The sequence below is a fragment of the Cyrtonyx montezumae genome, unplaced genomic scaffold (genome assembly GCF_038088225.1).
Source record: "Cyrtonyx montezumae isolate F1298 unplaced genomic scaffold, pur_monq_1.0 scaffold_26, whole genome shotgun sequence".
NCBI lineage: Eukaryota > Metazoa > Chordata > Aves > Galliformes > Odontophoridae > Cyrtonyx > Cyrtonyx montezumae.
The window spans coordinates 2488015-2501088 of record NW_027072003.1 but is presented as its reverse complement, the minus strand read 5'-3'; the positions used below and the strand labels follow the sequence as shown (position 1 = coordinate 2501088).

At 42.7% G+C, this 13074-nt stretch overlaps 1 protein-coding gene across 1 annotated transcript in view; it reads left to right on the top strand.

Annotated features, from left to right (window-relative positions):
- MAGI3 (membrane associated guanylate kinase, WW and PDZ domain containing 3) overlaps window positions 1-13074 on the top strand; it is a 47807-nt gene that overhangs the window by 17083 nt on the left and 17650 nt on the right. Inside the window, exons 2-9 of the mRNA XM_065740378.1 lie at window positions 4040-4156; window positions 6101-6220; window positions 6908-7117; window positions 8411-8585; window positions 9375-9454; window positions 10908-10965; window positions 11749-11843; window positions 12405-12593. Of these exons, the coding sequence (XP_065596450.1) occupies window positions 4040-4156; window positions 6101-6220; window positions 6908-7117; window positions 8411-8585; window positions 9375-9454; window positions 10908-10965; window positions 11749-11843; window positions 12405-12593 (1044 nt within the window). The remainder of the gene's footprint in view (window positions 1-4039; window positions 4157-6100; window positions 6221-6907; window positions 7118-8410; window positions 8586-9374; window positions 9455-10907; window positions 10966-11748; window positions 11844-12404; window positions 12594-13074) is intronic.

The window sequence follows — 13074 nt, the reverse complement described above, 5'->3', positions numbered from 1 at the left end:
GAGGAGATACAGCATGAATGCTGTGCTCTGAGCTTTGGTTTCCTGGAGCAGCACACCTGGTTTGCACAGCTGGAAGCTGCTTTAAATGGCTTTTATTCAGTCAAGTCAAACTCCAATTAATATTACCTTTGTATTAATATCCAAGATTTAATTAAATGTTCTCCCTTACCCAGTGCACAGCCCCCAGTGTTCTGCACAGCACTGCTTGCCTGGCAGTGTCACAGTGCGGGGCAGCCCAGGGCAGGGAACCCCCTCAGTGTCCCCTCTGCTTTATTGCTGCCGAAAACCAGAACTGCAGCAGGATCTAATCCGCACTGTTTTTCATTCTTTAATGCTTAAAAAAAGCCCTCTGAGCCTCTGGTGTGCGAGGATAATCTGGGGAGGGGCTGGGGGGATTTAGGGCGAGGAGCAGTGGGCAGTGTTTATGTGCAAGTTTACTCAAGTTCAGCACCCCTGTGGGTCTGCATCACGGGACGTTAGGTTTCATGCAGGGTTCATTTCCCGTGGCCGTGCCCCATAGCCCTCCCCTCTCCCGTGGGTCTGCAGGCAGTGGCCAAGCAGGTCTGTCTGCTGCTTGGTGTCCATCCGTGGTTGGGCCGCTCCTCACAGTGCTCTTTCTGACATCTGCAGCAGTTCCCCCTTCACATCCCTTCCTTTAAAGTGCGTTTCCATGCTGGGTGCTGCAGTGAAGGTGCATGCCTTCCCAATGCATTTTGTCATTTCCCAGGGAAGTTAATGTGCTTTTAACGAACTACTGCTTTGAAAAGTTGCTTTTATTGTTAACAGCGAGGTATTTTTTTTTCCTTTTTTTTTAAAGGAGGAAAGGAAAAAGCCTCCCAACACCGCTACTGCTGTTTAGCATGTAGAGGTCACTGTCTCAGGAGCTGTTGGCATGGAAACATCACTGAGCTCCAGCACAGCATGGTGCTGTGTGTGCCCGCCCTGCTGTGCTCTGCAGCTGGACAGTCCCCACCTGTGTGGCATGGCTGTCACACAGCCCTGCTCCAGCAGCACTACCCACACGTACCTGTGAAGTTACGGTGCTGTCACTTATGGTTGGGCAGTGATTCATGTGTACTGCCAGCTCTGGGCTTGTTGGGGTTAAGTTCTAGTCACGCTGTAGCAGGGAGCAGCCCTTTGTAGCTGTGTGCTCTGCATTCCCTACTCAGGTGCAGCTCTACCCTTTGGTTTATGGGGTGAAAGCAGAGGGCTGCTGCTCTCTTTGTCCCTCCTCAGATCAGCTCTGTGCTTTGCAGTGCTGCTGAATCCTTTTTGTTAGTTTTGTTAGCGTGCTTTTCCTCCCAGATCCGCCGTATGTACGTCCTCACTTAAACAGTTCCTCTGTGGGTAATTTAAATGAAACCTGAAAGCAAGAGGATTGCGCCTGTTCATCTGAGAGATGAATATAGGTATAAAGGACATTATTCCTCTCGACTGGTCCCTGTGTTGAGTGTGTCATCCATAAGAGCTCAGCAGCATGGCACACAGCAGCCCTGCATTTGCGCGTAGCTCCTGGGCTCTGCTGGGCAGGCTGTGTGCACGGTGTGCTGCTTGGCTCCTGCAGGAGGAGGTAGCTGCCTTTTGTGTAGAAACAGGCCCTAGAGGCCGCCTGGAGCATCCTCACTCTGACTTCGGTTTCCTGCTTTTTAATGCACGCCGCTCGCTGTGACCTTCCCTCATTTTCTCTTTGCCAAGTGTTTTGTTTGACTTTCTCCCAGTTTCCCCGGGCAGTGCTTTCAGCTCTGTGGTCGTGGTCTGAGAATACAGTCCAATCTGTGAGGGTAATGTGAAGATTAACCCCGTAGTGTTGGTGCATCCTTAGGAGCAGCTTTGGCTTCACTCTTTTTTTTTTTTTTGGAATGAGTTGATATTTATTGAAAAGAGTTGATGAGCTTTTCAGTTTTGAAACTCGAAGAGGGGAAGTTGAGTGAATAAAGGCTCCACAGGTCCATATCCCTTTGGGCCTTCCCTCCTTGCAGCTCTCGGAGCATTGTTAAGAGCCAGAATCATCTGCCATGGGGAAATCCGCCTCTATCGATCCGTTCAGAGATGTGCTCGTGTTGCTCAAGCGCAGCGCTGTGGGTTGGGCTTTGACAGGGAGATGGATGGACCATTTTAGTAGTAAAACATTTTGTAATGTTGAGAAACCATCTTGTCTGCAAACAATGAAGAGATTTACGGTAAGAAATGGAAAATATTCTTCTTGGTGGAGATTACACCATTTGTTTTCATTTTCCGTGACATGTTTTGCTCATTATGCTGCAGGAATCGAATCCAAAGCTTCATAAAGAAAGGCGTGTGATGGTAAAGTAGGGAATTCAGCTCAGGGTTTGCTGTCATAACAGCAGAGAGCGTTTCACCCAGGGGAGCACTGCAAAGTTTTGTGCTTGGGAAGCAGTGAGGGGCTGAGAACTGTGCTGCTCACCCCACCCATGTGGGGCAATCAGTGCAGGGTTTGCTTTACCCCTAGCACGCAGTGAGGATTATGCTATGGGGTTGTCTTTGTGCTCTGAAATCCTTTTTATGTCTCTGAACGTAGTTTCTTCAGCACTAAATGAGGGTGAGAAAAGGACCCTGGAGTTCAGGGACAGAGTTGGGTGCTGTGCCTTCTCCGGGCTGGGTGTGGAGTGGGTTTGCTTTGTTTGTCTGGGGGTTGGGCTGACTTTTGGTTTCTGGTTTTGGTCATTTTACAGATGGTGTGGATCCCCATAAGCTTAGCTGTATGCATGTTATTTCACACACACAGTAATTCTTGTGCCGTTTGTTCTTTTTCTCAACAGATCACCTAGCTCACTCTAACAGCGGTAACGTGGTGGAGGTGGGTTGATGGTTGGGCTCTATTATCTGAGAGGTTTTTTCCATCCGTAATGATTCTGTGATTCTGGAACCAGTAGATGGTGCACAGAATTACTGATGATCGGAGAAGGGAAGCGTGAGCCCACAAAACCCAAAATGCACAATGTGCCATGCAGCAGTGGCAGTGGATGGGGCTTTGTGTCCTCACCCCCTGGCTGGCATTTCGTATAAGAGCCCTTGTCTTGGTTTTAGGGTACAGATGAGCTTTGTGTGTGGGTGTGGTGCCCCATTCCTACAGCAGTGGGGTCTCAGCACCCTTCAGAGGCCCTGGTTAAAATTACTTATTCAGTTTCCTTAGGTTTTGTAACCTGTTGCTGGCTTCCCTTCAAGCAAGGCATTGGCCATTACAGTTCTTGCTCCTGCTGTTGTGCTGTACTGGTAGAAACATGCTACTGGCCATCTCCTGCATTGCTTTTAAGAGGCAAAAACTAAAAGCCTTTTTCCCTGAAGCCCTGAGTGTTCTGCTGTAGTACATAACTTAAATTTATCGGGGTCACTGAACCCTATTTAATGTGCTTTCTGGGAAGATGACAGGGTACAAAAGATTGTTTTGTACCCTTCTGTCAGAAGGATGAGGCAGTAATACAAGAGCTCGCTTATTTGTGTGCTGAAGGGGCCGTGGTTATCTAGTGATGTGGCAGATCTGCTAATGATACCTGACAGAAGTATTGCAAAGGAATAATTGTAAGAAAAAAAAATACCTCTTCTATCACACAGTGTTTTTAAGAAGAAAATATTTTCTTTTCGTAACATGAAGGATGCAGGCTCCTGTGTGACAAAATATTGAATTTCGATGGTCTAAACAGGAGCAGTAAATCGAGTGGAAGGTGTTATCACTGTGTGCGTTTTGAAGCAGCTTTGTCTGTGTAGTGTTTGAATCTTGATAACAGATTTTGGATTTTAATACTTTGTATTTCAAAATATTTCACTGTCTCACTTTTAGGAGATTCTGAGGTTGGATGGCTGTTGCTCAGTTAGGCTTAAAATCAGCTTGCCATATTTACACCAACGGAGTCAGGCTTTCTTTAGCAGTATGTTTTTCACTGAGGTTCTTCAATTTAAAACAACCCAAGTCTTAGTGCTGCTTTGTTTTTCACAGAACTTTTAGCAGTGAAATACCATTGTTGTTGGCATTCTTTTATTGGCTCAGTGTTCACAAGAGATATTTTTGTTCATTTTTAAGGAAAAGTCATCAACAAAGATTTGCGTCACTACTTGAGCCTTCAGTTCCAGAAGGGTTCCATAGACCATAAACTCCAGCAAGTGATCAGAGACAATCTCTACTTGAGAACCATCCCTTGTAAGTATGTAATGGTCAGCCTCGTTTGATGTGTTTGTGCTCAGCATTGTGTCGTTCCAAGAGCTTTACACATCTCCTCTCTTAATGTGGTGTAGAGTTCTACCTTTTGGCAGGAGCTTTGTTCAGAGCTTTACTGGAGCAGTTTCGTATCTTCACTTGCAATGAAAGTAACTCCTGGTTTGGACTGACAACGCAACAAGAAGTTTGGAATTCAAAGCTCAGACTATTTCAGGAGTATTTAGTTTGTTGGAAGTTATCGTTGTTAGAATTGCTGTGTAATTTCCCACTTGGGAAGTGTCTTCTTCAGAACCATCAAGCAAACATCATGTGAACACATCATGACTTCTGAGATGTCATACACTTGTAGTTGGGAGGTTACATCCAAAAAGGGTGGTGGTGAGGGAGGATGCAGTGAACCTGCTCGCTAATGCCATTAAGGAAGCACGAGGAGATGGTGGCAAGAGGCAGAGGGGGGCTGTGACCAAGGAGGAAGAGGAAGGAGCAGGTCAAGGACAGACTGAGTGTCACAAGACTCAATTGGTTGGAGGAGCTGGATGGACACAGGTCTCTTCAGTTGTGCCAGCCCTTCTGCTCTGTGCATCTGTTAGCATCTCAGTCCAACCGGCGCAGGTGCGAGCCTGCCTTTATCTAGGTTCATAGGTTCATAAGGTTGGAAAGGACCTACAAGATCATCTAGTCCAACCATCCTCCTATCACTATCCCTACCCAACTACTAAATCAAATCCCTTAGCACCTCATCTAAACGCTTCTTGAACAGTGCTAGGGATGGTGCCTCAACCACCCCCGGTGTTATCTACATGGCTGCTGCTGGGAGTGAAGGTTCCCAGGGAGCACCTTGTAAGGTACAGGGTGCTAGGACAGCTGCCGAACATCCTTTCTTTGCTTTTCACCCTTCTTTGTCATTTCACTTCTTAATTGCCACAAAACTATCCTTTACCTCATCTTAGAGGTCTTCTCATTTGAAAAGACTCATCCCTGTTTGAATTTAAGCATTCACTGCACTAAAAACTTCAAAGTTTGTCAGCTAACATTTTTGTAGCTATAGAAACTCCATTCTCTTATTACAGCCATTACCATTTACCACATACATGAGTGTGTCTATGAGTTTGTGAATTCCTTAAAAGCTGATAATGCCATTTATTAATGCTGCTCCCTCAAAAAAAAAAAAAAAAAAAAAAGAAAAAGAAAAAAGATAATGCCTTTCCTGCTTTTAACCTAATAGGATTTTAATGAATTAGTAAATTCCTTTCCACGGGAGCTTTAATTAAGCTATTAGGACTATGGGTGGCCCTTATTTATAGAATGAGGACTTGGAGAACTTGTGGTGCATGTAATACAGCAATTTACTGATTGTGTTGAATAAGCTTGCCTGTCTCCAGCGTTTGAAGTACAGACGAATTGCCCTACAAAGTGTAAGGTTAAAACATGATTCCTGTGTCCATTATTTATGGATTTGGTGGCCCAGATATTAAGTATATTTGGTCATGTTGACCTCATTACTGAACTGGGGTGGATGCTCAAGAAATGATGGAAAGATGAAACACCCATGCGTCTGCATTAAAATACCATAGCTCTTAAGCAGTCACCCAGAATCCCAAACTGCTGTTGCCTGGCCCATGTAATCATCAACTTCTACAGAGCAAGTTTTCAGTTCACTGAGCTTAAGAAAAAAATTCTAATTACTGCCTCATTCTGCTTTTTCCCTCCTCCTTCCTCTGTATCATAACTTATCATTCCTACACAATCTCCTGTCCTAGTTTTTACACATTATTGTTCACTTGCTTTCCTGTTATCGTAGCAGAATGAGGTCATCATTGTATAAAGCCTCAAAGATATCTTGTTTTTACTTGCTTTGACAGCAGACTGCATTTGGTAAAAAGGCAGGATTTAAGTAACTTATAGTTGTGATTTCTGTTTTTCCAGGCACTACAAGGGCTCCCAGAGATGGGGAAGTCCCCGGTGTAGACTACAATTTCATTCCTGTTGAGCAGTTCAAAGCACTGGAAGAAAGTGGAGCCTTGTTAGAAAGTGGAACGTATGATGGTATGTGGATGAAGTTTATTGGAATGGGAATTAATATCCAGTACTTGCATTCAGTATCCAGGAGGTGACACTTTTCCTACCCACCTTGATGGTCATTACAGTAGTGGAGAGGCAATATGAAGCCTAGTTTGCAGCTGAAGTGTCTGTGAGAGGTGTACTGCTCTTTTTCTTAATCTTTCTTTTCCCCGGTCTTACAGGACAGAGACTTCTTCCCAGAGGCATGCATCAAAGGGACGGGAGGCAAGGGAAGTCCCAGTGAAGCAGGGAAAAAGTATTTTGCAATTAGAAACAGAAACATTTCATTGAAGGCAGTGAACCATCAGGAAGCAGTTAGCTGCCATCACATGATAGCCTTTTGCTGTGATTTAAGGGGTTCGATGGCAGGCAGAGAGCACTTCACAGGGATGTGAGGGACCTTAATGTGGGAGTGGAATAACTGGGACCCCAAACCCACCTATGTTTAAAGCCAGTGGGAGGAGGGTGGAGTTTGGCTCAACCCTCAGATGTCTTGCACTGCTGTAGTGCTTCAAGTAATGTTTGCCTGTTCTCTGTTGCTTTTCACTGTAGAGTGATTTACTTTTTGACGCTTTCAGCAGAACAAGTGCAGACATCTTACATTGCTTTTTGTATGTGCTGTTATAATACCTGCAAGTGCTTTCGTTATCCTGATTTCTGTCTCATTGGCAGGTAATTTTTACGGTACTCCGAAGCCTCCAGCAGAGCCCAGCCCCTTTCAGCCTGATCCAGTGGATCAAGTTCTCTTTGACAATGATTTTGATACTGAATCACAGAGGAAAAGAACCACATCAGTCAGCAAAATGCAAAGGATGGACAGTTCTCTCCCTGAAGATGAGGAAGAGGAGGAAAAGGAAGCAGTTAATGGCAGCGGAGGGATAGGTTGGTGACAAGGGGAGAAATTCCCTGAAGTATTTTATGAATGAATAAGAAGTATACAAATAGCATTCCTGCTAAGTTGAACTGCTTCCTTAGTTTTAGTGAAGTTTGAAAGCGGTTTTCTATTCAAACGGGTGTTTTTACTCTCCTTTGAAATTACATTTTAAAAAGAAACAGCTGTTCTCCCAGCCAGATGTGCAATTGCATCATAAAATGCACTGCTCAGTAGAGAACATGCAGTGCTGGGCAGCAGCCAGTGACTTGATTGGGAAGGAAAAATTTATCCATATAACAGAATCCTGTTGCGAGTGTAATTCATGCCCTGTAAATTTAATCATTTCATTTTGGTAAGATTACTGAATGCAGGAGGTTTTAGTGAAACAATCAGTCTGAGGGGCAACACCAGCTCATACTGTGCATTGTTCAGATTATTTTGCTTAAGGGATCTGCAGAATACCCCCAAGGGAGTGTTTGTGGAGAGGAGTAAAGCACAGTGCACTGAGCCTGGACCAGTGTCCAGTAGGATGTTTCAGAGATTGGCAGCACGCCCTTTTCGTTTTGCTGTCATGGTTATTCATCTCGAGGGGGAAGAACTGATGTTGGAGAGAAGCCGTCACATTGAATTTGCAGATGATCCCGTGTGTGAGTGTTTAAGAAAGGCTTATATTGACCAGACCTGACCTGATCTTGCTGGCTTTAGGGCTGGCAGCACCACAGCACAGAGCACCCGGTGGCCTGGCTGGTGGTGATGTGAAATGTGTGTGGCATCATCGTGTGGCTGGGCGTAACCTCTGAAGTACCAGGCTGAGGCTTGCATGTAGGGTGTTAGCAGGGATTTGGGGGAGTTTTTACTTCTTGTAGCTTACAGGAGAGAGTTGTGTTGATCTTTCTGGCAGTTTGGGTCTTTTCTACGTTTTAGTGTTGGTGCTTTGAGGGATATTAGAAGGATTTCTGTTTGTTTGTTTAATTACTGGTGGCATTACCAACACTGTCCTGTGTGTGAGGAGGGGAACAAATTAGTCAGCTTGCATTTCTGGCTATGCTGATTTTGTAGCTTAGGCTCAGACAAATAATACGAGGTTAATTCTCTTTGGCAGGGGCAGAACAGAGTTCAGTTTTTTCATGTCAGCTTTTCAAAGTCCATAGCTAAAAAAAAAAAAAAAAAAAGTGGAAAAATGCTCATCACATCCAGGGACGTATTTGACATTCTCTCATAGCCAGATTAAGAGGGTGGTGCTTAGTGAGAAACAGCATAAGCATCTGACAAATAGTAATGCTTTCCCTGAACAACTGCAGAAAACAAAGAAAAACACTCAGATTCTTCTGACTGGATGAAACCTGTTCCCAGTTACAACCAGACAAGCAGCTCCATGGACTTCAGAAATTACATGTCAAGGGATGAAACCCTGGAACCTCTGCCCAAGAACTGGGAGATGGCCTACACAGACACTGGCATGATCTACTTCATCGAGTGAGTAGCCCAGTGCTGCCAGCAGGAAAGATATGTGCTGAAAAGCTGCAGTCTGGGAAGCTGCCTGCTGCTCTCACACCTCTCCTGATCTTTTTCCTTATATTTCTGTATGGGATTTTATATTTTTCCTCTCTTTGTTCCTTATCAATGATCACTTATGCTGTGTGCTTGATTGTTATTGTGCAGCGTGGTGTTATGGCTCCATGTGCATGGTCAGTTTGTAATGAGTTATGTATCTCATGTGCAAAACTGGATGGATGTTGGTAAGGAAGGTATAGCATCTTATAAACTTCTACAATGACAGATCTCTCTGAGAACTTGTGTATTCATTCTCCTCAGCATGTGTTCCTTGTCTGGGAATGCCTTCCTGAGAAGATGAAGAGCACAGATTGAAGTTCAGGGTAGAAAAGCAGTTCATACACACACATGTGAAATAACTTCATTTGTGAATTCAGAAAATCCTAACTGAATGTTAAATATATGACTAAAAGTATTTGCCACTTTCAGGTAGAAACGGGTAATGTTTCCACATGTGTTTTTTGGAGCAGAGGAGAATGTACCTCTCACATTTCACATCTGTTCTGGAGAGTCCAGTGCTGGTACTTCTAAGCATCATAGTTGCCTTTTCTGTTTAGCATTTAACCGTGTGACTGAGGCATAAACAGAGGTTAGGTTATCTAAAGACTATGGTTTGACCGAAGTAGTAAATATTTAAAAGTTAAGGTAAAGCAAAATTTCTTCAGTGTGAGGAAGTCCTCTTCTTTTAACGGGCTGCATTTTGCTCCACAGTCACAACACCAAGACAACCACATGGCTCGATCCACGGCTCTGTAAGAAAGCCAAAGCTCCTGAAGATTGTGAAGATGGAGGTGAGATATTTAGAGCTCATTTGTTACCTGTGGCTGATAAATGGCTGAGTTTATCAGGGCTGGATAAGATCCATTACTGCTGTGACAGAAACATCTTGCTGATACGTGCAGCTCTGGAGCAGAGTATAGTGCCAAGTGTCTGTAGTTCAGTGGTAGTGAGAGTCCACATAAGGCTGGGAGAGACCATAATGTATTTTTCCTGGAGCTGTGGAACCGTGACTGAATCCTGGATGTGTCTGCCTTCCTGGGAAGAGAATGATATGTGTTGTTCCAGTATCATTGCTAAGGAGAAAGCTGGATGCATCAGTGTTACAGTTGAAATTTTTATGTGGGTGGAATATGGCAGGGATAAAAGGTCCATAAATACTAGAATGCGTGAAGAATAAAGATGCAGCTTGATGCCTATTGCTGGTAATGTGTACTGCATGTTTTATGGTATGATATTTGAATGTATAAGTAGAGCTAACTTCATGCTACTGCTTCAAGACTTGTCAGGTTCATGACTGACACACAGATGATACCTGTATCCATTTCCTATGTAGTTGTGCGATTTAGCCAGCCAAAAAAGGAGTACCAAGTAGCTCTGTATTCAGCAGATACATGTTACAAAAGCTGAGGCAGATTCAGAACAGCCTGTCATCTCCTTAAATTGCACAGGCTAACAATCATGTATTCATAATGAAGCCAGCTGGAGCAATGGACTCATACTGCTGCTTGTTAAACATACGTGCAGCACACCACAGGATAAAAAGAGCACTTGAAACAGAGAGATGCAGGATATCCAAATGAACAACGTTTAAATGAATAGCCCCCCTGGGCCTTTTGTCAAATCCTGTGGAGTGATGCTGATACTAATAAGTGGTAACATGCTGTCATATGCTAGGAAAATTGCTTTTACCTTCAAACTTAGGGCAGCCTCAAACAAGATTACACAGAAATTTTATCCTTCAGAATGTCTAGCTACCTGGTTGTGTCAGGTATTGAAATATTTAAATTTCCCTGGTCAAGGTAACTAGAACAATAAAGCTAGAGTAATTGGACCTCTGTGTTAACTGCCTGCCACCTCTAGTCAGTAATGATGTGCTGCTCAATACCTTCTCAGCAGGCTTCATATTTTTTGTTCCCTTTCTTGCATTCTTCCTTCCCAAATAGGTTAATTTGGATCTTGTCTTTAAGTTTATTACAGACTTTAAGTGATGTGCTTTTGTTAAACAGAAGTCTGGTCCAGTGGAGCAAAGAATGACAGGTACAGGGTTTCAGGTTCCTCATATTGCTCCACTAATACTTTTTCATCCAAGGGGGACGAACAGACAAAGGGAAAAAAGTGACTTCTGTTGAGTTCATGTTTTTCATCTATAATCTGTCATTATTTTTTTTATTTATTTTTTTGTAAGAGCTGTGATATTTGCAATTAGTTTACTGTAATGGAGAGTTTTGTTCTTTCTGATTGCAGAACTTCCTTATGGATGGGAAAAAATAGAAGATCCTCAGTATGGAACATATTACGTTGAGTAAGTGCTGATTATTAATTTGAAATAGTCACAAACTGAGCAGAAAGTAGTGACTTGCTTAGCAGTGTATATGGTTGTACTGAGTAAAAACAATTTCTAGAGGCCATTGTACATGTTTCTGAAGCACTGAAGATCCATAATATGGCTGTTCTGACATAAGTTGGAGTACATTTATTTTAGGGAAGGAAAGCCAAGTGGCAATGAAAGTAAGTGATAAATGGGAATAAGCTGATGTCATTTTCATTAGCTGTAACAAAAATAGGGTGGCTTGATTTAAGAGTGATAGCTGTAAAAGAGCAAGAGTAACAAATCTCATTGCTCCCTCCAAAGAGCCATCGCAAGTAAATAACTTCTGAACTGCTGCCAAAGCTCTTACTGGTCTTCTTCAGGTCAGGGGAAATTAAACCTTTCCATAACCATTGTTAAAAAGATAAACAGGGTTGCAAATAAGAAGATGGAAGCACCATGTAGCTGATGTCAAGAGGAAAAGCAAATTTTCTCTGTTCTTATCTTATAGAACTTCTTGAAATCTTTCAGAGTGGAATGAAGTTATATTCAACTAATGGTTACAAGAAGTGAAATTACATTGTTTTTTAAAGAGAATCAAGTTGTTGAAAGGAAAAATAGACATCCCATGGTCATTTTGATAGTTTGGCATTCATTCTTCCAGAGTCTTAACCTGAGATCAAACGATAGCATGTGTAGGTTGTCTTTTGTGATCATCTTTCTAGGAAATGGGCAGGATGGTTTCCTCTGATATCTCAATCTTCCTTTTGTCTGCAGTCATATTAACCAGAAAACTCAGTTTGAAAACCCAGTGTTGGAAGCCAAAAGAAAAAAACAGCTAGGACAGAGTGATGTTGGCCCTTCAAAATCAGGTATCACTAAATAGTGTGTTCCTTATCGCTCGTATCTTTATCTATGAGTAAGCATTGCATGCAGTCAGGTTGGGAATTGATGAAGAAGTTAGCCTTTTCTTTCCACTGGCCCTTGTGTTGTTGCTCTTCAGACTCTGTAAGGTTTTTGGAATGATTTTTTGATGTTAAAATTGAGACCCTGGCACTGCTTTTAAAGCATTTTGGTAAGTAGAAAGCTAGTTGTCATATTCAACTTTTGAATAAGCAGAGGGTTAGAAGAGCCAGATGGAAGGTGCAGGTAAAGCCACTCCTTGAATTTCAGTTCCTTTTGATTTATTTTGAGCTTGACATTCAAGGGTAAAAGAGTAAAAACCAGAAGTTAGATGGAGGAGATTTAGTTCATCGTCTGTTGTAATCTATAACACAGTTTGGAAAACCTGGAAGTTTGGAACCCAGATATCTTCCTTCTTTCTCTGGTTCTCTATTTTACATGTCCTTGTAGTCATTGTAACTTGGAGATTTAATGGCTGCCATAAAGCAGCATTGCTGGTGATTGATTATATTGCATCTTATCATGCACAGGACCAGAAAAGTCTCTCTTCACTAGAGATCCATCCCAGCTTATAGGAGCACTTATACGGACGTCACTGAAGAAAAGTACAATGGGTTTTGGTTTTACAATTATTGGAGGGGACAGGCCTGATGAGTTCCTCCAGGTGAAGAATGTGTTAAAAGATGGACCTGCTGCACAAGATGGGAGAATTGCACCAGGTAAATTATTATTTCTCTAAGCTTGCATTTCTTTTGATGCTTTTTAGAGAGTGCAGCTGCTGATGTGTGAGATTGGTAGGATGGCTTTCTCCTGGGAACTGCATATGCAAAGTTTCTTGATCAACATGATGCATGTTATGAAACAAGGTTTCAGGATTTGACATGCACTTTCTCTTCATTTTGGAAGTACATGCTTAACCACATGTGGCAACAGCGTAAGTCTATGAAATACACGTGGGTGCAATCCTAGCTTAAGTTCAGCCAATCCTAAAATAAACATAGGAACCCCCCCAAAAAAAATCCGATTTATTTTTGGATTGAATTTAGGATGCTCTAAAGTATGAATTAAAGCAGAAGACATCTGTTTGCAGCAATGTGTGTGCACTGCTTCATCTCCTGTGGCTGTACAGTATCATTTTTTAAATCTGCTGGAGATTAAACTTTGTATATTTAGCATACTGTGTCCTGAGATGAGATAAAA